The sequence below is a fragment of the Carassius gibelio genome, chromosome A5 (assembly GCF_023724105.1).
Source record: "Carassius gibelio isolate Cgi1373 ecotype wild population from Czech Republic chromosome A5, carGib1.2-hapl.c, whole genome shotgun sequence".
Classification (NCBI taxonomy): domain Eukaryota; kingdom Metazoa; phylum Chordata; class Actinopteri; order Cypriniformes; family Cyprinidae; genus Carassius; species Carassius gibelio.
In genome coordinates, this window is record NC_068375.1 from 37,297,177 (window position 1) to 37,323,193 (window position 26,017).

General features: G+C 35.7%; 1 protein-coding gene across 1 annotated transcript in view; it reads left to right on the top strand.

Moving 5' to 3' along the window:
- Positions 1–1,194: 1,194 nt before the first annotated feature.
- The window catches only part of LOC128014851 (RNA-binding protein Musashi homolog 1), a 34,171-nt gene continuing 9,348 nt past the window's right edge, over positions 1,195–26,017 (top strand). The window contains exons 1-8 of the mRNA XM_052598530.1: positions 1,195–1,340; positions 1,893–1,933; positions 2,532–2,613; positions 2,717–2,801; positions 14,222–14,263; positions 15,726–15,818; positions 23,718–23,766; positions 25,215–25,297. Of these exons, the coding sequence (XP_052454490.1) occupies positions 1,276–1,340; positions 1,893–1,933; positions 2,532–2,613; positions 2,717–2,801; positions 14,222–14,263; positions 15,726–15,818; positions 23,718–23,766; positions 25,215–25,297 (540 nt within the window). The 5' untranslated portion in view covers positions 1,195–1,275. The remainder of the gene's footprint in view (positions 1,341–1,892; positions 1,934–2,531; positions 2,614–2,716; positions 2,802–14,221; positions 14,264–15,725; positions 15,819–23,717; positions 23,767–25,214; positions 25,298–26,017) is intronic.

A 26,017-nucleotide genomic window follows, 5' to 3' on the forward strand; every position in this document is an offset into this window, starting at 1 on the left:
CTTCTGCTTTAGCTTTTGTGCTCTTAACCGCTGATATTGTTGGCTTTTGTATGATTAATTGCTTTTGCGTTTTCTCAAGTTGCTTTGGATAACAATATGATTAAATGTAAATGTCATAGAGATGCAGATGCGGAAGTCTTATTTCAAGTCAAGTCACTTTTAATGTCATATCACCACAGCACAAGTGCCTTGGTGAGTAAAATTTTTGGGAGCTTGTTCCAGAAATTGCAGAAACAGTTAAAATATATCACCAACAGACCAGGTTGGTTATATGTTACTCTTGTGCTTTATTGAAATAAACAAATGAGTAAACATGAAATCCACATTTTACTTGTGCATGAGATGTTTTGTGAACCACATAGTTTTGTATAAATTGTTTATTTAATTTTTTTATTATGTTTCAAGGTAAATGTGCTCAGAGCCAGTAAATATATTTTGAAATAGGCTTTAATATTCCGAATTATTAAACTTTTTTTTTTTCAGTCTGACCTCTGAATGTCAGTACTTACTTATTTTCAAAATAGCAGAACATTAGAATGATAACAATACCACGTGAGATGCTGATGTTCATGAGGAACAATGCACACCTCCCTGAGGACTACAAATGGTTGTGGTCAGTCTGTAAGCCCCACCCACACATGCAAACCACCAATCACCTGGTCTTGACTTTGTGCCAATTCAGGCCTTCTGAAATCCAGACTACCAATCACCAAACTCAGCCTGATGCTGCGTGGCTGGTTTGGTTTGGTTGATAGTACACACAATAGACACAACAGTCTTAATATGTATTTGTCTGTCTATCTGTATATCATCTGTATCACTGTTTACTTTTTATTTTATATCTATCTATCTATCTATCTATCTATCTATCTATCTATCTATCTATCTATCTATCTATCTATCTATCTATCTATCTATCTATCTATCTATCTATCTATCTATCTATCTATCTATCTATCTATCTATCTATCTATCTATCTATCGTTTGTGTGCCTGTCTTTCTTTTTCTTCAGAATGACCACGTTTCGTCTACGTTTACTGTACAACAGCAGATTAAAGTGGGCGGGGCCTCGGAGAAAGAGGGGGCGGAGCAGACTACGAGAGTCCGGGAAAAGTCAAGCGGGGGGCGGTGCCTCCGTGTGTGCGTAATTCACGCTTGGCCCGTCCTCCTCCAGACGGGCCCTCCCTCCCCCACCCCCTCGGGCCACCCGCTCTTGAGTTGGAGAGTCCTGGCTCCCGTTCGGCTCACAGTCCGGGCAACAGAGGGACACGGGAATGGACACAGAAGGGAGTCAGAGCAGCTTGTCGTCCTCCACGCAGGACTCCCCACACGACCCCTGGTAAAGCTTTCTTGCTCCGCGCTCCGCTTGACTTTTCCTCGCGAACGGGAGGGAGATCTATATATACATCTATTCATTTAAACCCGAGAGTTCTGGGACTAAGAGGAAAGAGACCACCGGAGACAAAATACACAAGCGCGGGTTCCTTTACGAAAGAGCGAAAATGGAAACAATGTAACAGTCAGAAGCCTGCCTCACTGTTACATTGTTCCATTCTCCCTCTTACCAGGACGCGCGCTGTTACATTGTTTTCCATCTGTTACATTTGGAACTGTTATATTGTTTCCAACACATTATATTATTACATTCCATTTTGCTTTTTCAAACGGTGATGATCGAACTTGTTACTTTTTAACGGAGAGGAAAGAATCAGTTCTGCGTTTTCATTGGAAATAACGGCACCCATCCATCCATCATGGCCGAATTACACTTTTCCGCTTAATTTATTACGATTTTGGGTTGTTGGTTACTGTATTTGCACATGCACCAGTAATCGGTAGCGTTTCAGAAGACTTTCAGGTGTCTGATCTGACTTTCCTTTTCACCTTTCAGCAAAATGTTCATCGGCGGGTTGAGCTGGCAGACGACACAAGGTGAGACACGCGTGATCTTCTGTCCTGCGTGCTACTTCCACAAAAAGTCTCAGGCATGGTCTGCTTTGAGCTCGTAGGAGCATTTCTTCTTTCTGTGTTTGTTTGGTTTGACAGAACGCAAATAGTCAATGCACCTAGAAATCAAAGCATGTATTCAACGACAGAGCCTAATGCTTTAGCTTTTCTTTGCATATAGGTGAAATGTATAGATCAATACTCGGCATATTTTATCATAAAACGTCTCTTGCAACACTTCCACGAAAGCTCCAGACGATATATATAGTGAGCTCGTGTTGATTTGAGGTGAAAGCAAGGGCACTAGTTAGGAAGCACTGATGTGGCTGAATAAATGCAACATGCAGTGTGGAAAATCTCTGGTTGCACGACTGTGTTGTTATTCAAATACTCAGCTTAGCTTAGAGCATTAAAATAAGAATGCTCACCAGAGCTTTATAATGAGCACTTTTGTTGTGATGCAAATTGTAAGTCTCATTGCTGAACTAATATCAGCAAACTTTTGGTTTAAGGTACATCAAACGTTATTTGCGTCACGAAACTGTTGTTATGAAATAAATGCATTGTGTTTTTCTTTCTCCAGAAGGGCTGAAGGAATACTTTTGTAAATTCGGCGAGGTGAAGGAGTGTATGGTGATGCGGGATCCGGTTACAAAGCGGTCGAGGTGAGGGGGAGGCGCGCGCACATCCACTGCTGACTTGTTTGTATGTGTGTTTTGTAACTTAATTCTTATGCGTAATGTTTGTGCATGCACTGTTTTTGCGCAGGGGGTTTGGATTTGTCACCTATGTAGACCAGACCGGTGTGGATAAAGTTTTGGCCCAAAACAGACACGAGCTGGATTCAAAAACAGTGAGTTGTTTCTTTTTTCGATCGTTTTATTATTCTGTATATCAGTGATTTGTTTGTTTAATATACATGCAAACATAATTGCACTGAATCTAGAAAGATGTAGTTCTGCATGCTCTATGAGGGTCAGCGTTACATCCGGCTTGCATCAGTTACTGCCTTAATGTTTTTGGAGCAGATGCTTCATATTCTTTAGTTTATCCCTTAAGCACCTCAGTCGGACGAATGCTTCTCGGTGGTTTTCGTTTCCTAAGATCATTTTATAACTCCACATGCACGAGGCGCGAGGCCGTTCCAGCAGGTCGGTCTGGCGCAGAGCGCGCCACATGAAAGCGTTCTTTCGCGCTTTTCATCGTCATGACAACAAGGGGAGCGAAACGGGGCAGAATCAAACTTTTCAAAAGCTTCTAGCATTCGATCAACACTGCAAGTGTCTTGTTTATGTTCTTTAAAAACATATGTGGTGTGATGATTTAGTTTTATTATTATTTAATAAAACATGCTGTTATTGTAAAAATATACCATGACTATGCTAAAACCATGGTATGCTTTGAAGTACCATGCAGTAATTCACTATTATGGTATCTATGCAAATACCTCTATATTACCATTACTAAACCAAATAATTAGAATCAAATTGTTTTTGTCCATCCACACTTGTGTCATGTGATAATTTAATCTAGTCACATTTGAGACCTATATATTTATCTATTATTATTATCATTTATATGCTCTCAAGAGGTTTAGATATTAGGCACAGTCAAATTTAATTTGCATTATGTTTTTCAACTGGTTTTGCCTCAAAAGCCAGATTTGACAATCTTAAGTTAAACATTGAAATGTGTGAAATGAGATGCACAGGTCCAACATTATTCAAATGATTACTATGATATTGGCTTAATAGGAAAATTTCAAATTTTGGAAATGCATAACCAACAGCAGAAGCGATTTACCAGCCAAACACGCTAAACAAACACTCGGCTAAATGTTATAGTAGTATTAGTCTTGGTGACAGGTGAATTTGTAGGACTGTGAAGATTGTTTGGATGCACAGTCTTTGACGTCAGCAACAAAAGATCACAAAAAAGATCTTTAGCTCCTCTTTTTAAATAGTTTATTTTGCTATTATGACTATGGGTAAATGCTTGAATTGTATTATATTCGTGTTGATGTCTGATGTCTGTGACCTGATCAGAACAGACTTGTAACTCATTTTTGGATGCAACCCACCAGTTGATAATCAACAATGTAAATAGCATGGTATAATTAAAATATATGGTATTTCAGAATACTTAAGTACTGATATGGCACAATTATCAAACTGTGAGGGTTTTAATGGAAATGAAAATGTCCTGTAAATCTGTGAAACCGAATACATGTTGAGCTCCAGAACTTTTTTTCCAGTATTGACCACACTGCACAGAGTAGCGTGCTCGCTACTAGCTGTATTTGAATAAACGCCCAGGTCGTGTTTGAATATGTGAGTCTTGGGACTTCACTGATGGTCCTTTGTCAGATCTGTGTGGGTGTGTCAGCAGACAACACCAGCCAGAGCTTTACTACAGAGATGCCACAGACCCCTTACGAGCTGTGTGTGTGTTTATTTGTTGTAAAATCTGGGCTGTGTTGTGGCCTGTTCCTAGGCCTTTCACATTAAAGAATGAGGCTAGCCAAATCATGTTTAGATGCAAATTTTGTTGGTGACTTAAACACTACAGCTGCGCAGAGAGACTCATCCTCGCAACACTTCAGTCTCTTGGGTTCAGTTGCCATGTGGGATTGTCATCACCATAACAACTTTGTTGGTTATATCCAAAAGGGTCACACACTCTTAAACACACCCATTAACTGCTATGAGACATGCACAACACTTGATGTTGATGCGTAGAATAATGCATATGTAAAATCTCATTTTCTGTTTTGAAAAATGGATGGCAACATCGTTGCATCATATGTACTCTGAAATGATGTGATTCAAACATAAATCTAAAGTATTTTTCACTTTAATTCATAAGGCAGAAGGATAGATTGACATATTAAGACTATTTTTAATAATACTCTGTGGCTTCCTTCAAGTCAACATTCGCAATCTGTTTCATTTTTGTAATGTGGTGTATTAATAAGTGAATCTTATTAAAAGTAGGGGCATGATTTATCTTTTTGAAAACATCGAAAATGACATTTATGAGGACATTTTCTTCAATAATGTGTCTATTAAGGCAGTAAATATATGTGTATAGTAGACATCTGGAGAATTTTTTATGCAAACTTACAGTACTACTGTTCAAAAGATGGGGCACAGTATGACCTTTTTTATATAAATGAATACATTCATTTGGAAAAGATGCATTAAAATAAATGTTGTTGTTTTGAACTTTAGGTTCAAAAGCACTACTGTTTTCAGCATTTATAATAATAAAAATGCTTTCCGAGCAGCAAATCAGCATATAAGAATGATTTCTGAAGGATCATGTGACACTGAAGACTGTAATGATCCTGAAAATTCAGCTTTGATTAACAAGAATAAATTATTTTTTTAAAAATATATTCACATAGAAAACAATTATTTGAAATTTTAATAATATTTCACAATGTTACTGTATTTTCAGTCACATGAAAACATCATGATACTGTTAGTGTCGATATAAATATCCATTACAGGTAGCCTCTAAAATAAAGCTGTTTTCTGTGCTGTGATGGGTTTGAATGGGCTTTTCGTATGGTATTTGAGGCTCTGTTGTGTTAATGTTTTCGTGGGGTCACTGAGGGGGTTGCGGGGGGTTATTAGGTCACTCCAGTGGGGTCTGAAAGACTGTGTTGGGAGGGATTCGCAATAACAGGAAGCAATTTTGATAGATAAGATTATTGTGCAAACAGCTCCTTGTCCACTTTCAGCTGCGTTTTAATATTCCAGCTGAACTGCAGAGGAATCGTCAGCAGTCTGTAACGCAGATGGCAGTATGTGCTCTTTTATTTGATATTTGATGTGGTACTGTAAAGTTTTGCATGTAACTGTAAAGCCTTTCCATGCCATCCTTCTTAACTCAAAATTGTCAGCCTTTCTGTAGCCCATTCTGAGTGCTTTCCTATTTCTTGCATTTGTCATCTATGCAAAGAACTGAAACGAAATTACTGTGAAAAGGTCCGTGTTGAAAACAGAAAGAATGTGCCATGCTGAGAGTGTTTTTTTCATACTATCGGCCCTCAGAAGAACGAGTGAAAGAGGATAGGCTGGTAGAGGGGTGTCTGAGCTCTGGAAACGAGAGGTCATATAGTGTCAAATCTCATAAAAATAAAGCTAAATTACAAACAGACGTGATAGAATGTGCATTTCTCCAACAGTCGGATATAACGCCTTTGCCATGTGCAAAATATGTGGGAGTTTCATTTGTGTGTTTTAAAACAATGTGTGCGTGTACAATATTTTGAAATGTTTCTTAACTGCATCTTAACCCTGTAAAGCCTGGCATATGAATAATAGTCAGAAAAAAATCTATTGGAATTGAAACAGAATATTTTTTTTAAACTTTAGACAAACTCAAAAAAAAAAAAAAAAAAATCAAGCTTTTAGTCCCTTATACAACATGTTATAGTGAGAATATATATATATATATATATATATATATATATATATATATATATATATATATATATATATATATATATATATATATATTTTTTTTTTTTTAATTTATTTATTTATTTTTTAAATTTGGTGCAGTTGCTGATATTCATATGGGCAAAAAGTGAGATGAAATTAAACTTGTAATGTAAATCAGTGAGATCTTTATAACAGACATAAAATGCATATAAATATCACTTTTCACTTCATATCTCCCAATAAAATGTCTTGGTGAGATAATATTTAAAAACTTAGCTTTACGATCAGAGCTCTGTAGTTTCTAAAAATATAATGCAATGCAATACAATGGGCGTTGTACAATTACATTTCAAGGCCTTTTACTGGCTAACAAAGTATAAACTTTCAATCAGACAACAAAATGTATGTAGTAGATTGTGAACAACAGGTTTTTCAGCAAAATTGTAATTATGTTGATAAATGCCCAAGAAATGTGCATATAAAATATCATACAGTAGGCTTTATAGAGCTAAGACACTTGTTGTACATAGTCTTGAGCAATATGGATGTTTGACTTGGTTTCCAAGTTATTCTGGATGGTTGCTAGGTGGATGTTTACTGAGTCTGTTGTATAACACTAGTATAACTAACAGTGTAGTGTTTAACATTTAGAGCTATATTTAGTAATGCATTAGGAAAGGCTACTAATAAAAGAATGCATTTCTTCCATTTGTTTAAAAAAATATAAACAAGGTCAATGTTATATATAAAGACAAATGGCAAATATCAAACGACCAAGTGTATAAAAATATCATATCGAGCGAGTGCAAATGTGATGCACATCTGTGAAATAAAGTTAATATTTGAACAAGTGCTTCAGTTCAACATGTTCGTGTAGCTACAGAGATTAAAAATTGCTGCTTAATAAACACATCAGTTTTGCTTATTCAAATTTGCAATGGATGCATAAGCAATTTGACTGTTCATTCATTCCTGAAATTGCTTTTTCAGTTTTATTGCACATTCAGCTCTGATATGCTCATGTAGTTACAAGTTGAATTGATCATACAGTGATCAGATCTACTAGACTTAATGACTCTTTATTCTTAATGACATGTGTTTGGTAGAAATGAGTTGCTGTTTTAATAGAAAGGAAAGTGAATGTAAAAAAAATAGACACAATGTGAAAAGAACGTACGTCTCTTTATAGCTCGTTGCTTGATTGGTTTATGTATTTAACTCTGCTTTTAACACGCAATTGCTTGTGCATAATATGCTTTTTTTCCCTGACAATTTTAGCTTTTTAAAAGTTTTTCAGTTTGTATTTCAACATCAGAGACAGACCTGAGTAGTGGAGAAGGACACTTGAGTGCGTCATTGACATGTACGAGTGTGTATGATGGTTTAGCGGCAGATTCTGGAGATTAGCTCTCAAATGATGATGGCATGATGAGGTGTGAGCCACAGGACAGAGGGAGAGAGAGAGAGAGAGAAAGAGAGAGAATTCCCTGTCCGTAATTAGTATGGATCGCCAAACCAACTAATCAGATTGAGGGAAACAAACTGGATTGCATTTCCGATATAGCTACATGGCTGAAGCCAAAGCCTCTCCTAAGATTTTGCATCGTGTCAGCACATGAACACGCACCAGAACACACATACACTCACCTTTGTACCATCTTCATCATGGTCTGGGGTTGTTTAGCCTCATTAACGAGCATCGTTAGCTAATTGCTTTGCCATTGTTCACTCATGCACAGTGACCTTGATGGCCCAGTCCCATATAAAACAGCAGTTCTGCCTCCGCCAGCACAGTCAAGCACCTTTAGTTTTAACACAGTGGAGCACTGATAAAGATTTGCCTGTACTGATAATGACTGCTTATGTGTAAGTTTTGTATAAATTAGTTTAATTATGTCCCAGCTCAAGGAGGAGTATTGATTCCTATCATGATTTCTACTTAAGCATCTTAAGAATTTCCCTTTTTAGTCTTGTTTATCTTGCTTAATATATATATATATATATATATATATATATATATATATATATATATATATATATATATATAAATAATTTGATTTGATTTGATGAATTATATATTCAAATTCATTAAAAATGTTATTAACCCTTGGTATGTCAGGATCATGGACCTGTTTTGTTGTGGTTTGTCCTGTTTCTGTTCCTGTTTGCCCTTATTTGGTCTTGTTCCTGTACTCGTTTAGTTTGATTATGTTCCATTGATGTCACCAGTGTTTCCCAGTTTTTCCTTGTATTTAACTCCATGCTTTTGGGTTCTGTGTTTGTCGGGTCTACTCGTTGTGTACGTGTGTTTGTTCCAGCACCCATTGTGTGGATTTCCCCTGTGTTCCTTGGATTACAGACTGTTTACGTTTCCTCATGCCTCCTGCGTGCTTCCATAACAGTATGTTGTGACAGAAGACCTGACCAACACAGCTACCTCTAAGTGTTAACCGACGAAAGCCGGCGAAAGTGCCCACCGCGAGGGATCAAGCCGTGGATGGTGAGAGCGTGGAGTTAAGCTCCGTTCACTGCACCGTGACTGAGGGTGAGCTTATTGTGCATCTGGGACCGCTGGATTTAGAGGGGGATCTTATTGACTAGGAAACAGATCTGGAGATCAACAGGCCCACTCTCCTCTCTTTCGTCCCCGCTGGTCCAGTCCAGCCCTACTTCGTCTCCTGTCCCCAAGTCCAGGCAAGAGTGGGCTTTGATCCTGGAGGACAGCCCTGAGCCCCATAGGCAGGGGCGCTGCACAAGATCCCGGGCCCTATGCATAGGCAGTCCCCTTGAAAATATATATTCCAGACTTTTCAAGGGCCCTCTCTTCCTTTGGGGCCCTGATAATCAGTACTGGTTTTATCCCCAGTCCAGCGCCCCTGCCCATAGGCTGAAAAATAAACACCCTTCCTTCTCTAGTGCTGTCACCCGACAGCCCCCCTGCTCACCCTCAGCCACCATCTATACAGTGTGGGCTCTGTGGGTTTGCCGTCCTCCATCATCGCCATGGCTGATGCATTCTTCTCCTTCACCTCCAGCCTCCAAGGCCCAGACTCCGCCTTGGCCTATTCATCCAATGGCTCCCGTTGGTTCCTAGCTCCCTTGCCTCCACCTTGTCAGTCCACCAGCTCCACCAATCTCCTTAGTCCCTCTGGCTCCACCTTGATCGGGTGTTGACCTGCCATCACTTCAGGACTCTGCTCCTCCGACTGCACCCCATCGCTCTGTCCCAACCGGCTCCATTGGGCTCCTCCCTCCCGCCAGCTCCACCTTGGGCCTCAGTCACTCCATGGTTCTCCAGATCCCCGCCTCAGTCACCAGACTTCTCGGCTCCACCCTGACCCCTGGATCCTCGGTATCCCCATGGCTTGTTGGCTCTCTGCCTTGTGCTCCCCTGCCACCTGCTCTGCCGCCGTGGGTCGGCCCCCTGGAGCCGGAGGCCATTCCTCCTCCATGGCTCTTTCCTCGGTCAGCTCCACTGTGGGCCACCGTTTTGGCTGTGGCCTAGGTCCAGCTTGGCTCCTCCTGCCCCAAGTCCTTCCTGTTTCCTCCCTGGCTCCTCCCTCCCTATTTATTCATGTTACTGTCCCCATTTAGTTTGATTTATTTTTCATTGTCGCCAGTGTTTCTCAATCATCCCTTTTATTGAAGGGCATGCTTTTTCTGTGTTTGTCGGGTCTACTCGTTGTGTACGTGTGTTTGCTGCAGCACCCATTGTGTGGATTTCCCCTGTGTTCCTTGGATTAAAGACTGTTTACGTTTCCTCGTGCCTCCTGCTTGCTTTCATAACATTGTGTTGTGACATGATATTGCTTGCTCTTAATTTTAGCCTAGTCATACTTATGCATCCCCACTGTATATGGTCTAATATTAAGGTTAAAAGTGCCAGTTTTTTTCATTTATTTTTTGTATGTATTAGTATGGTATTTAGAACTTTTTTTTTAAATTTATTATTATTATAAGTCCAGTAAATGGTTTAGGAAACTAAAAGCCCATCGTTCATGCAGCACAGATAATGCAGGCGCGTGCACTTGCCAAAGTTTAATACTTGTCAGAGGTGTGTTCAAATCATTAACTAAATATGTAATGTAATAGTGATGCTCAACTTAACATAAATAAGTTTAAAGTTTACATGAGCTCTTGTGTATGAAGCAGATGTAAAGAGTGAATTTGAATTATAGTTATTTGATTTGGTTTGGGTTGTTGATGACTGTGGAGTAAAAAGCAGTGTGTGTGTGCTCAGGAGGGGTGGACCTCTATCTGTCCCATCTGTTTGAGGTTCATCTTTGTCCTCATAATTAATGGAAGCAGAGGGGGCTTCCTTACACACACACACACACACACACACACACACACACACACACACACAATCAACACCCTCAGCTTTTCACTAGTAGGTTTTGTTTTAGCAAAATTGCTCCCTCTCTCTCTCTCTTTCTTCTCCTTTGTGGTTTTCATTCACTTTTTTGTCTTTGTGTTTGGTGCTGATTAATTTGCTCTCACCCCTTCCTGCCTCTCTCTCTCTCTCTCTCTCTCTTTGAATCTATTTTCTCTGTATCTCCTCCCTCTCGGCTCCGAGCAGAGATTGGATGTTGGGATAGGCTTTGCCTGCCCTCGGGCCTGAAAAGAGAATTGTTTTGCTGGATGTTTGGAAACAGATCTGTTCCAGTAACCTGTAAAAGGAGTAGCCTTCGACAACACACACGCACTTGTGTTTCTATCAGTTTGTTCTTTCGGTCTGATAGCAAAAACTGTAGCAGTGTCATATCTGACCTCATTTTGGATTCCGCAAAGTTTTGGTTATTCATGGATGTTGTGATGTTTTGAAGGAAGCAGAATGTTAAAATATCTAAAACAACAGTTTGGTCAGATATGTGTAAACCTCATGCCATTGGAATTAAATCTTACATACTTCGGTTACACAGTTTTGAATGATAAATCAAATTATACAGCCTTTTGAGAAAAGGTGTGCTATTACTCTCACTGATAAACTGTTTGATATTGCATTAAAATAACACACTTAGGAACTGCATAGCAATGCAATAGCAACCATCCACTACATCCTTGCATCACAGAGGGCTATTCTCGGGGCAATCGTCACCGTTTTCTTCAGAAATTGTTGAAATCTAGTCGTACAGTAGTTCTGTTGTTATCTGGCACAATTGGCTTACATACACTACCGATCAAAACTAATACTTTTATTCAGCAAGGGTGCATTAGCATGAACCCAAAAGTGATTGTGAAGACATTTACAGTGTAACAAAAGATTTCTATTTCAAATTAATGCTGCTTTTAACCTCTGCTTTTTGTATTCATCAAAGAATCCTGTAAAAATGCATTACGCTTTCCACAAAAATACTATGCATCATAGACTGTTGTCAGCATTTATAATCAGAAATGTTTCGTGTGCAGCAAATCAGCATATTAGAATGGTTTCTGAAGGATCATGGGATGCTTTTTTTTTAACACACTTAAAAAGATAACCAATGCTTTAAAGAATCCTGATAAATTCAGTTACATGAAGCTGGTGCATGAGTGACATTGTGTTTCATTGTGAGACTGAAACTTTAAATGATTTTTTTTGTGTCTGTTTGGTATTTTTGGTGCACAGGTTGGGACGAGGTTTGGAATCAAAAGGTGACTATGAGTGTAGAGTTGAAATCATAGTACTAAAACTGTAGACACTGGTAAGATAAACATAGTAGAGCATTGCTGGAGCGCACTAATAGATGGCTACTGTAAGCTAGCAGTACACATGAATCTAGCTGGTGTAGAAGGACATTTAGATCAATGGCAGTGCATAACAGCATGGCATGGGGTTGCTAGAGATGGTTATAGAATTAGGATGGAGATAATCTGGTCTAGTGGGATTAGATCAAATTCATGATGTTGCTGATTTTTTATTGATTGTTTCATAATAATTACATTAGGAATTAAGTGAATAATGTACACCCTACAGATTTCCAGAATTATGATCAAGTATGGTTCACAAGTCAATATAGTGGTTCTGTAATTTTCATTTTATTTTTAATTTTAAGTTTTTATTTAATTTAAATGATATGTCTACTATAGACGGTTTCAACGGCAACAACATAAACAAACATTACTGCGCATGAGCACTTTTGTGGACCTAACTTTACTTCCGGTAGACTTCCAAATAGAATCAATAACAACAGCAAAGTCCCTCTAGAGTAGATATTTTTTGATAACAAACAAATGTTTGCTGCGTGGATCAGGCGGACTTAATGAAAATGCAAATTCATTATTTGCCAACAGGAGATGTTTTAAAGCATAGACTTAAAGCGCGAGAAATAGAAGTTTCCCCAGTAACAGCTGTAAACAAAGCAGAGCTGGTACGCTCACACGCTGCTATCAGGCATATAACATGCAAGTCTTCCTTCAGAAATACAGCGATATAAAAACACATGTGCCTCGTTTTGATATTTAAACATATAAATGTAAGAATTTATTATTATTAAACGTGCAGTACTTAACGTTACTCAATGAAGCCTTTGTGAAAAAATATCAGTTTTAAAATTGTGGCGAGTCTCCGAAAAAAAAAAATAAACGTATGGGAAACACATCCCACAGCACAACCACCTGAGCCCAACTTCAGTCTACTCATCACCTTGCCTTTAACTGCGTTTGTAGAAGGCACTGCAGCCAGACCGATATACACAACACAGACCGGAAGTTAACTTAGGTCCAGGCGCGTGCGCCCGATGAAACCGTCTATACGTTTTTTTTTTTCAGTATAAGCCTTTTAGTTTAACTTGCTCCAGTGTGTAATAATTGCAAATATATATATATATATATATTGTTTTATCTCAACAAACATAGTTTTGAGTAACAGACATCAAACGATTACATTTTTGTTGTACAATAACATGGCAGATTAAGTAATTTAAAAAAATATATCTCAATAAAGCATCTGTACTGAAACAATTATTCTAAACATCATTAAATCAATAAACATTTACTTTACATGCAAACTGAACATATGAAGTTCATATACATTTTTTGTCAGTTGAATTAAAAAGTAATGGAGACTGTATTTTGTAAACTCTGAAGTGTTGCTAATACACCCTTTTTGAGAACATATTGATGTATTGTGATCCCTGCAATTTAGAACTACATTTTCTTTACTTGGTCCCAACAAGTCTTAACTATACCTTTATAAAACCTGCAGAAACCCTATTTGAAAATAATATTTTTAATGCATTTATTTGACAAAACTTATACTTTTTTTACATAAACTGTAATTATGTTTTTTTTTTTTTTGCAATGGTGAGATGATTCAGGTGGTATGGATTCGATGTAAATCCTCTTGCAATTTTTCAGAGGATTTGTCTGTTGTAGCTTTCATTGTCATCGCCAGGTTCTGTGTGCAAGACTTTTTGTGAATGTTGTTTAAGTACAACATTAATTAGAAATATTAGTTGCTTATTAAAATATGTTTTATGGCAGTAAAGGAATTAAATAGGTTATAAATCAAATATAGTGTCTTCAATATTCCTTGTGTGGATGACTTAAAGTAAACAGTGTCTGAGATTAAACAAATCTGCTTGATCAATAATTTCAGTATTTTCTACAGTTTAATGTCCTGAATAACGGCTTATGTGTTTATATAATGATTACATTATACATCTTAGAAGTGTTAACATCAGTAAACATTTGGGAAACAGCTGTGAGTGGATTTTGAGAATATTTAAGAAATACTATCTTGTCTCTCAGATTCGGACATTTCTGCTGTCATGCCTCTCCTTCCCTCTCGAGATTCAAAGAAGCTTTATTCACATGCTAAACAAATCTCTCTCTCTCTCAGATTGACCCTAAGGTGGCCTTCCCACGCAGAGCTCAGCCGAAGGTGAGTGCTAAGTCTCCGTTCAGGTTAACGTCACACACGTCACTTCTCATTACAGACACGCAGGTTCTGTTCTGAAACCTAGTGAGTGTTTTAAAGCATCATAAGTGTTTTCTCGATGTGACAGCTCGGACAAACTGCAGGCAGCATAATAAAGAGAAGTGGCATGAAAAGTGGGCATCCTATCATTTTTTTCTTAAACTAAACAAAACTTTTAGAACGATAAGTAAAATATCTTTAAAACAACTGGTTACAAACATTTCCTCTAAAATGTCTATAGTAATTCTTTTGGATTATTATTGCATACTATGGTCGCTAAGATTTTTTAAAATGATTTTGAAAAAGGTTTTTCATGCTCACCCAGGCTGCATTTATTTGATCAAAAATACATTAAAATGGTAATATTGGGAAATATTATTACACGGCACTGATTTTTTTTTTTGAATACTCTTTGATTACTTAAAGTTAACTTTGTGAGATCGCGATGAACTACAGTAAGATGAGTGCACTTTCTATGCTTTAATCCATTCAGGATTTGAATACATTTCCTCACAGATTCACTCTCTGATAGCCATTTATCCAGTATTGCCACTTGTCATTGTGTTGTGTATGCTGCATCAGTTCACTGAGTGACGGTGAAGCAGGTGCTTGCTCTGTCTGTAGGCACATTGCATGTGTCGACACGTGCCCAAGAGTTAAAATATGTATAGCATTTTTTTATATTTCACCATTCCCTATGCTGCAACTTAAAAATGTTGGTTTATTTTTAAATGGTCCATATGAGCATCCCTAATAATTTAAACATTATGTGTTTATGTGTTTAGTCAGTTTAATGTGTCCTTGTTAAATAAAGGTATTATTATCTTTAGTATAGGATAAGATTCAATGATAAGATAAACCTATAATGCATTGCAATCATCTCAGTGAAATTTCATCCGAGGTCAAAAAAATTTAAATGTAAAAGTGATTTCTTTTCCTGTCTACACCCTACATTTCTATAAAAAAATAAAGACACACTACATATATATATATATATATATATATATATATATATATATATATATATATATATATATATATATATATATATATATATATATATATATTTTTTTTTTTTTTTTTGTTATGCACATTCGTGCCTTGCATTGATAGCTTAAAATCAAGTTTCCTCTGTGAGTCACATAAAATAAATAGTAAATAAACAGTTAATCTGACAGATTTTCTTAGTTAATATGTTCCCTTAGAAGGAAGCTGCGTTGACAGTAATGAGTTTTGGAACAGAGTCATACATAACTCCTATGTATATAATGAACACAAACTCTTTTTTTTGACTCTTGTTTACTCTACCTATAAATTTGAGCTGTTATGAAAATATGTATTCATATGGCACCCTAGTTTTCTTGTTGAAAATCCTATAGATGTATTTGATTATTTCATCGTCTCATAATTTTTCTGGTGTTTTCAGCTGGTAACAAGAACAAAGAAGATCTTTGTTGGAGGATTGTCTGTCAACACCACCATCGAAGATGTGAAACAGTATTTCGATCAATTTGGAAAGGTGAGTTCAAGGGCCATATTCTACACTAGCATGAATTTCCTTCATAATCTAGTTTATCATTACCACACTGAGAAGGTTTCAAAAACAATTGCTTTCAGTAAATTTAGAAATCACAATAGAGAATTTCACAAGCAATTACAGAAACTGCAATTAACACTTGTTACACTTGCACAAAACTTCAATTGTATTTTTTTTTTTAAATATACTCCAGCAATCTTTCTTTTATATACTTAAAAAAACTTTGTACAGTGCGTTTTTCATACCTCTCTATGGTCCTTAGATTTAAGCAGTCAGTTTTTGCTGCTGTCACTTTAAGACTTACATATGACAGTCATACTTTTGGTCAGATAGGCAGGTCGAGTTTCTGAATAACAAATAGGTGTTATTTAAATATGGGCAGTCATATGTTAATGAGCTTGGTTGTGATCCTTAGCGTCTTAGCTTCTATAAATGGCTGTTAATGTTAGAGTATGTTTACATAGTACACCTTTAAAACAGAAAAAACTGTTTTCTATAGTGTCACCCAACATTGTGCTCTTGATGCTGGTGCGTTCTGTGACATTTTCAATTACAAAAAGGTCACACAAGTTTATCTGTGCATGATATCTCTTTTATTCTCCGCCTGTCTCCACTTGTTCCATTTGTTACTGTCATATTTGTTGTCGGTGGTAAAGAATTGGTGTCCCGGTTGAAGATGGAGTCCTTGTGTAGCTGCTTTTTCTTTTGTGCGAGAGTGGCTCGCTGAGCTGAATACTAGACAACAGAGACTAAAGAAAGAGAAAAGTGTTTGAGCAGAGGCAGGAGACGAGTGAGGGAGGCCGTGTCACCTCCTGTGGGTCGAGGGCACGAGAAGAGAGTGAGAGAAGGGGACGGCCTTTCAAAAGAGCAGAAAGAGTAGGCCATGCAGTACAAAGAGGAGATTTAGAAGTGGGAGTCCTATGAATTTGTTCTAAACTGACCAGAATTATAGGAACAACAAGTCCTGTGAAGGTAGGAAGGAGGGAACGGAGCGACAGAGAGCGAGTGAGGATGTGAAGGTGCTTTTGGTAAAGGGGGAGGATCTCCCGAATCTTAACTAATCTGATGCAACAGCTGCTGCCCCCCCAGCCTCTCAAGCTTGTTTCCACGGTGACCTGCTGGGCCTATTGTCTCTGCACACATCTCAATGTGACGCCGGGTGCATGTGGGCTCTTTTTTTTTTTCAAATATGTAAATGCACGTGTGGATTCGTTTGGCGCACACACTCACAAACACATATTAGTGGGTGTCAGCAGCTCGTGCACCTGTTGGCCTGCTGGGGTAGACTTCATAAGGCACTGACAAAAGTTTAAAGACAACATGAAATCAGTATTTCCCCCGTTTGTACTCAAAAAGTTGGTAATAATTAAGATTTAAAATGTGTTTGAAAATAGTCTTTTTAATGCTCACCAAGGCTGCATTTATTTGATAAAAATACAGTAAAAACAGTAACATTTAACACACACACACAAACACACACATATATGTGTGTGTGTGTGTGTGTGTGTGTGTGTGTGTGTGTGTGTGTGTATATATATATATATATATATATATATATATATATATATATATATATATATATATATATATATATATATATATATATATATATATATATATGTATATGTATAAAGTTTAAAGACAACATGAAATCAGTATTTCCCCATTTATTTGATTAAAAATATTTGATTAAAAACAGTAATATTTAAAATAATCCTAAAATAAATCTACAGTTTGTATATACATTTTATAACATTTATTTTATTTTGTACTGTTAAATATAATAACAGTACTGTTTATATATATATATATAAACTTTATTTCTGTGGTGCAAAGCTAAATTTTCATCACCATTACTCCAGTCTTCAGAATTTAACTTGTGTGCAAAATTGTAATATTGAATAAAAAATTTGCAAATTAAACATTGTTTCCATCCAACGAGTCAAAGAAAACAAAATCATCACTTCCTGATGACCTGACACTAAATATCACTGAGAAAAGTAGGAGAAGTCTTTGAATATAATCATTTTCATATATATTAAATTACTTCCTCTGCGAGCAGACAAAGCACAATAAATGTGGTCATTGCTTTTGGAGCTGGAAGACTGCTGTTTGAGAACGGATTCATTTAAAACAGTTCTGAGAGGCAATTATACAGAAATACTTTCATGACAAACTTTACTCAGACATTTAAGAACGGCCATAACAAAATTTCAGATGTTGTGCAATGAGATCGCTCCACTGGTTAGTCCAGGTATCCCGTCGCATAGCGCAAAGTCACATGACTTTTTTGATCTCATGTAGAATTTTATTAGGTAAATGTGTTTCCATCATACTTTATGCTTATTTTTTCTTATTGGATAAAAAGTTTTAAAAAGTTTTTTAATGCACATTTTTAGAATTTGTGCACATAGAAATAGGTGGATGGAAACAGCTGTTGTCACATGATCCTTCTAGAATCAACCGATTATAGTCAATTATTTTTTTTTTATATTTAGAAACATATTTACCGTATTTTATCTTTTTACTGAGTTTTGGTCAAATAAATGCAGCTTTGCAGTCTTCAGTGTCAAATGATCCTTAAGAAATCATTCTATGCTGATTTGGTGCTCAACTATTACTGGTGTTCTATTATTATTAGTATTAATAATAATTTTCTTATTCTTATGATTGTCAAAGTTGGAAACAGTGTTTTGTGGATGAATAGAAAGAACAGCATTTTTTTTTTAAATCCAAAATTAGATTTTCTTTTTAACATTATTAACATTTTTACTGTCACGTTTGATTAATTTAATGCATTTAAATTGTATTACTATTAACCCATCCCTAACTGTTCAACATTGATAATAATCCAGCATATTTCTTGAGCAGCGAATCAGAATATTAGAATGATTTCTGAAGGATCATGTGACACTGAAAGCTGGAGGGAATAATGCTGAAAAATAACAAAATATCGCATAAACAGTGAAGCTTAGACGTTTAATGTGTTGCAAATACCATTTTGGGTGTTCAATCACAGAGGAACATTGTGAAAGCAAACTGTATTCCTTGTAGACAAATTGAAACTTTACAAAGAATTGGATTGGTATCAAAAACAATCTGTCCATCCGAGCCCGTCCAGGAAAACTCACTTCCTTAGAGTGTCCTGATCTTATAGACACAATCCAAAATGGTTGGAATATGATCAGCTACACAAAAGCAAAGTACAGTGAGAGTCCAAGCACTACGACCCACAACAATGGATATAATGAAACATTGAGAGGGAGAGGAACGGACAGACTGGAAAAGTTAGTCTCCAGTCAGCCGTGAGAGCTGTCGATTAGAGAGCTTCACTGGAGTTTTTGTCCGCTGACCTGTTTAATAAGAGCCAGAGATGAGGAAAACATTAAAATCTAGTTTTATCAGATCTTACCCTCTTAATAAAACAGAACTGAACGCTTTCCGTTGTATCGCTGAGTGTTTTGAGATGATTATAGACTTAATAACTTAATAAGACTAAATAAGTTTGTTCTTTCTGCTTATCTATGATGGTGCAAAATAACATTCCTTTAGAAATCTCTAACATTTCTTTCTTAATTTGTCTTAAATCTGCTTTTCGATTTAACATGTAAAAAGATTTTAAGTTGTGTTATAGCTGTTAATTTTTTTACTATTCACTTGCTTCAATTTTCTTCCTTATTTATTTATTTGTTTATTTATTTAAGAAGTTAGTAAGTTTCAAAGAACTAGAAATAGAAATTAATTTGTAACATTAGAAATGTCTTTACTGTCACTGCAATGTATCAATGTAATGCATCCGTGATGAATACAATTATTAATTACTTTAAAAAAACAATTAAAATAATTTCCCATACCCCAAAATTCCAAATGGCACAAATACAAAATTACACAAAATTAAAATTAAGTTTTGTATTGTATATTTCATTATATTATTATTATTATAATGCAATTATTTTTGTTATTACTATTATTTGTATTTTTTATATAATTTATTATATCTAGTTTATTTAGAATACACCCTCTCTCTGTTTCCCACTATGAAGTATAATATATCGTTTTCTTATTTAAAATTGTATTACTATTATTTTATTATTTACGTTTTTAAATTAATTTATTTTATGACTTGATTTATTATTAATCTTTGTTGCTCTTAATCCTTTTTTTATGCTTTCTGTGTAGGGAAGCTTAGTCTTTTACCATAGCTTCCTACAAAAGTGTTTTTTGTTAGTTTTTATAATTTTGCAAACAGATAATGTGTTTTTTTTTCTAATTCAGAAAGTATTTTTTTTTTTTTTTTTTTTTTTTACATGCCATTTTGCAACCATGATGCTAGAGTCTAGTGGGTTGCTATGCAGATTCTAGGGCATTGCTGTTGTGCTCTGTTTTTTTGCGAGGGCATTTCTAGGGTGTTCTGGGTCCTTTCTTACCAGTCCAAATGAAAAGTCTCAGAAGATGTTTTGATCTGTAATTGACATTCTCTTTCACTTATTACAACATTGTAACAAACAGAAGCATCACGTTGGTCATTTTTCACATTGGTCATCATGCTAATGCTCACAGCAGCTGTTGGCCTGCTGTCTTCTCCTGTATTTGCAGTGTGATTGGATTTGGAAGATGGGGAGGGTGTGTGTGGGATGGACTCAGTCAAAGTTTGAATAGGAGGGGTGCAGGAGAGGGTTCTAGTTAAATGTCAGAGTCTAAGAGTGTGTGTTCGACAGCGGCTCATCCAGGCTAAGAGTGTTTGACCTTTCCCATGGTCATTTAACCAGGTGGCACTGAAAAACGCTACCCGGTCACATAAATGTGGCCTGCCACATGACTCTCAAGCGCTTGGACCGGTGCCGTCCCAACAGCTCTCACACAGACAGGAGTGACAGTATAATCCTGAAGAGAGGGCCATCGCTCACTAAATAATGAGGCCTCGGATCAGGAGAAGAGACGGTTAAGTGTTGCTTCACGAGGCTCGTGTTACAGGTTGTGTTGAGTTTCATCAAACGGTTGAAAGTGGGACTGAACCGCGAACAGATTCACACAGTCATCAACTCGCTGTCACTCTGTGGTGAACAAAACCAAAGATTTACCACAATTAAGGTGTGGAGTTAAACTGGATGCAAAGATGTCAATACTGGAAAATGAATTAGAAATAATATTAGTATAATTAATATTGAGGTTTCATAGGGCTGTAACTTTTGTGAAAAAAATCATTTTCGATTTCTAAGACAAGTGTTCATTGAATCGATTGTAAAATCGAAAAGTAAAGTAAAAAAAAAAGACGTTTCCTTTTTCAACGTCATAAAACGGACGAACGTAAAGAGAGCGCTAGAAACGTACACGTGAGCAATATTTCTTATTTATTGGCATGAAGTTTCGTGCAGAATAACAGACAGAAACAGGAGTGCAATATGGAGGCAGGCATGAAATGCGCAAAAAGGCTAGGGCCATTACAAATTTATTGCGCGAGGTGGGGTATTACTGCCAATTTTCCACCACAAAAGCCAGTCGCTGTCAACTTGCAATGGTCCTTTTCATAACTCAGAATCTCCTGTAACTAGATGCGCAAATGAGGCGTATTCGCGTCTACCACGCCGCGAGACCTCCAGACGCACGTAAAGGCATCTTTACATTGACTTAACATTGAAATCATTCGTGCTAGATGCTCTATTCGCGTTTGGTGTGAATGCAGCATAAGAGGTCGCTTTCGACGTCACTGGGTCTTATAGGCGCGTAAAATTGCTGGTATTTTCTGTCTAGCTTTCGCAACGCATACTGCACTTTCGGAATTCCTCATTTTCTTTTTCTGCTTGTTTGTGAATTTTGTTACATGTATATTTTTTAATTGTTTAATTATTTTAAAATTAATAGTGTACATATTTGGTTAAAATCGATTCCCTATTTTCATTTTCGAAACTTTTTTTGGTTGGTCCGATCGATTGTGCAATCGATTTTTGAACTAAAAGTCTAATATATATATATATCTAATAAACTTAAATTTTTAATTTATAGAATTTAATATATGACTAAATAAATAGATATACATTTAATTAAATATATATATACATTTAATATATACATATATATCTTGTAAAAATGTAAACTCTCTCTCTCTCTCTCTCTATATATATGTACGTATATAATTTTTTAGAAAGTTTATAATTATATAAATGACACACACACACACACACACACACACACATATATATAATACATTTTTGCTTCATCACTGAAAACATATTTGTCTCTCTTGTCAAAGTTTATTTGTCCAGTACTATTTGTTGCAACTATTATCCAGCTCCTCGTCTCTCTCTCTCTCTTTCTCTCTGTTCTATTCATGAAAGGAGAAGCGAGGGAGGAGGTCAGTTCTTCTAATTGAAATTCTTTGCAGAGTCTCCATGGGAATAGTAAACTTTGGAGAGGGTTTGAAGAGAAAGGGGAAACAGGACAGAGAGAGTTATATAAAAGGTTCTCCCCACAAACTCTGAAGACGGAAGAGATTGGAATGAGAGATGTTCATGTAAACCATGACCAGTGGACACAGACGTCTGTTTAATGAGAGAGAGGGATATGTGTTTGCACCTCTGTTTCATTTCTGAGCCGGCTTCTGAAAAAAGTTTGAAAAAAGTTACAATATTAATATTAATAATAATTTGCCTAATTATTCTTTGCTCAAAATTTTTTTTTTTTTGCTTGAATAGTTGCTTGTGCGATCTGTAACACACACACACACACACACACACACACAAACATATATATATATATATATATATATATATATATATATATATATATAATACAAAAAATATTTAATATTAAGCATCAAATATATTTCAAGTGAAAAAATAAAATTATATATATATATATATATATATATATATATATATATATATATATATATATATATATATATATATATATATATATATATATATATATTTTATTCATTTATTTATCAATGAGTAGAAATAGTGTAAATAATGGAAATCATGAAAATGTCAATGGTCAATATTTATACTTTATTCTAACATATTTTATCTGTTTGATATGCTGCTTGTGTGTAAATCACTGTAAAATTATTATTATTATTATTATTATTATTATTATTATTATTATTATTATTATTATTATTACACAACAGGATATCAGAAAATGTTACGGCCTGGAAATGTCGTGGATATTTTTATAGTCAATATGAAATTGTCTAGTTATACTTTGCTCTAAAATATTTCATAACCTTCATCTGATTACTGTGTATGGATTTCTATGAAATAATTTTGAAAAATGTACTTTCATATAATCACGCACAACAGGATATCAGGTAATTTTAAGACTTGTAAAATATTCTTTTTTTATTTTTTATTAAAGAAATCATGGAAATTAATTGGAGAAAATAAGTGCGCAAGTTTCCTGCATTAAAAATGTATGTGCAAATGAAACCACAATTTAAATTAAGCACAATTAAGCATTTTGAAGTGCCACAAAGAACTTATATTTTGCACCACAGACAGTTTTAACACTCTTTTAGTTTGTCATTTGATGTCCAGTGTGACATCTGTGTCTTGAAGCTAAACCAGATCTTATGAAATATCTTATGAAACATCCAGAACACAAAGAGGGTTGTTTGCTGAAGCTGAGGTGCTTCAAAGTGTCCATCGCTTTCTCCTCTTTTATTTCAGCCCCTTTCTTTTGCCTCCATCCATGTTGTCTTTCTTGTCTTCTCTCCGTCCATCTCTCTCTCTCTCTCTGTCCCCCTCCCCGCTCGGCCCCTCCATCTGCTGCCCCTCTCTGTTTCTCCAGAGCCTCACAATAGAGCCTCATGCTGGGTAATGGCTCACAGTGTCTCATCCCTCTCTTTTGTGTGTGTGTGTGTGTGTGTTTTGTCTGCAGGTTGATGACGCGATGCTAATGTTTGACAAAACCACCAACAGACACAGAGGTAAGGCACGCACACACGCAAATACACACACTCACATTCAAAGCCTCTTTGAGTCATATAATTATACGACAACAGTCAAGTGTCTACATGCTTCTGCACTTCTCTTCTCTTCTCTTCTCTTCTCTTCTCTTCTCTTCTCTTCTCTTATATATTTTTCTCATTCATAACTCAAGAAAAGTGATGGAGTTCTATTTTATAATTGAGCTTTAGTATCAACATCATCTCAGACATTTCTCCTCTTTTGAAACAAAAATCCATGTATGATATAAAAGATATAACAGCGTTTAATGTATTAGAAGATATACAGTAGATGGATTCATTCCCTTAAGTCATTTCATAGCTCACTTAATGAAAGGTTACATATGATTTATATTTCAATATCAGCTGTCTCTTTTTATTCAATTTCTTTTTAGAATCTTGATTGATGTGTAGAGACATTTAGAATGACTTGAAATGAAAGAGATCTCATTTTTGTTATTATCTTGCACATGGGAAATATTTTACTGTTTAACAGTTACCCAGTCATAACTCAGGAGAAGTAATGAAGTTATCATTTATTTATACTTATGCTTCAGTGTCAATTTCGTCTCAGGTATTTCTCCTAAAACTCTTTGGAGGAATTTAAAATGAAAATCCATGTAAGATAAAATATATTAAATGCTATAAATCAAATATTTATTTTACATTTGCTCATTCACAGCTCATAGTTCATGAAACTTAATGGAGTTACATTTCATTTATATTTCTAAATCAGCTTTGTCTCAGATGCTGCTCTTAGACTTTTCATGGAAACACGTCTTGATTCATGTCTAGGATTAACTTGAATAATTTGATATTAAAGAGATCTTAATCTTGATTTATTTTCTCGCACAAAAGTGTTTTATTCATAACTTAAGAGATGTGATGGAGCTCTCATTTATATTTATGTTTCAGTATTAACATTATCTTTAAAAATAAAAGATACCGCTCAAAAATTGCTCATTCATAATTCATGAAATGTAATGGAGTTAAGCATCAACTTTAATTTGAAAAAAAAAAGAGGAAGACCAAACGCTCATCATAGCCTCATATAACCTCAATCAGAGGCATTGCTAAAGTTCATATAGGGAAATATGAGCTGGTTAGTAGTTCAGAGTTTAAACCGTCATTCACTTTGGCAAGGAGAGTCTGACTGACAGCCGGTGGGCGGAGCCTGTAGTGAGTGACAGATGAGTGGGCGGGATCGAGTAGGACAGGTGAATGCAGCAGGTGAGGAGCTAATCTCCTGACAGAATGGACTGAATATATGAACAGATGTAAACACAACAAAAGATGGAGAATGAGAAAGGAAAGGAAAGGGGAAAGGTCATGCCAGGATTGGATCAGACACAACTGGATAAGATAAACACTAGATTCAGTGCCATGTTTGTGTGTTTGGTAAAGAGAGCATGTGTGTTCCTGCTCTGCAGGTTTTGGCTTTGTGACCTTTGAGAATGAAGACGTGGTGGAAAAGGTCTGCGAGATCCACTTTCACGAGATCAACAACAAGATGGTGAGAGTGTGTCCTGCTATGAAACGTGGTCTGTGTGTGTGACTGTGTGATAGGTTCATGATACGTGTCAGATGTTTCTCCAAAAATTCTGTGCAAAACAAAAATCCAAATGTAACATAAAAGATATAAACTAAAATAAATAAAAAAAACTGAATAAATTCTCTTTCTAAAAGAAACTGCATTTGTTAAAAAAAAAGCTAATTTAATATACACACACATTATTTAAATATTACTTATATATACATATATACAGTATTTAAATCACTGGAAAATACAAAATATGCACTAACACATATTATATCAATATAAAATATTTAATGTTAAAATATATTTATGGGAGAAAAATATATATATATAGGAAATATATTAGCAAAACATATTCATATAAAAAAAAAAAAAAAAATATATATATATATATATATATATATATATATATATATATATATATATAACTTCAATAACTTGCTAAGATATTAAAGAAATCCCATTAGAAATTTCTCTTCTGTGTTTTTACTTGAGGAATATTTAACTGCTCAAATGTTGCTCATTCTGAACTCCAGAGACTTAATGGAGTTTCTTAGTTCTTAGTCATTTAAGTATTAAATGTGATATTCTTTAAAAAAATAAAAAATAAAAAAAGGATCGACAAATCTTTATATCTCATCTCTTTTCTCCTTGTACTTGAGGAATATTTCACTGCTCAAGAGTTGCTCATTTATA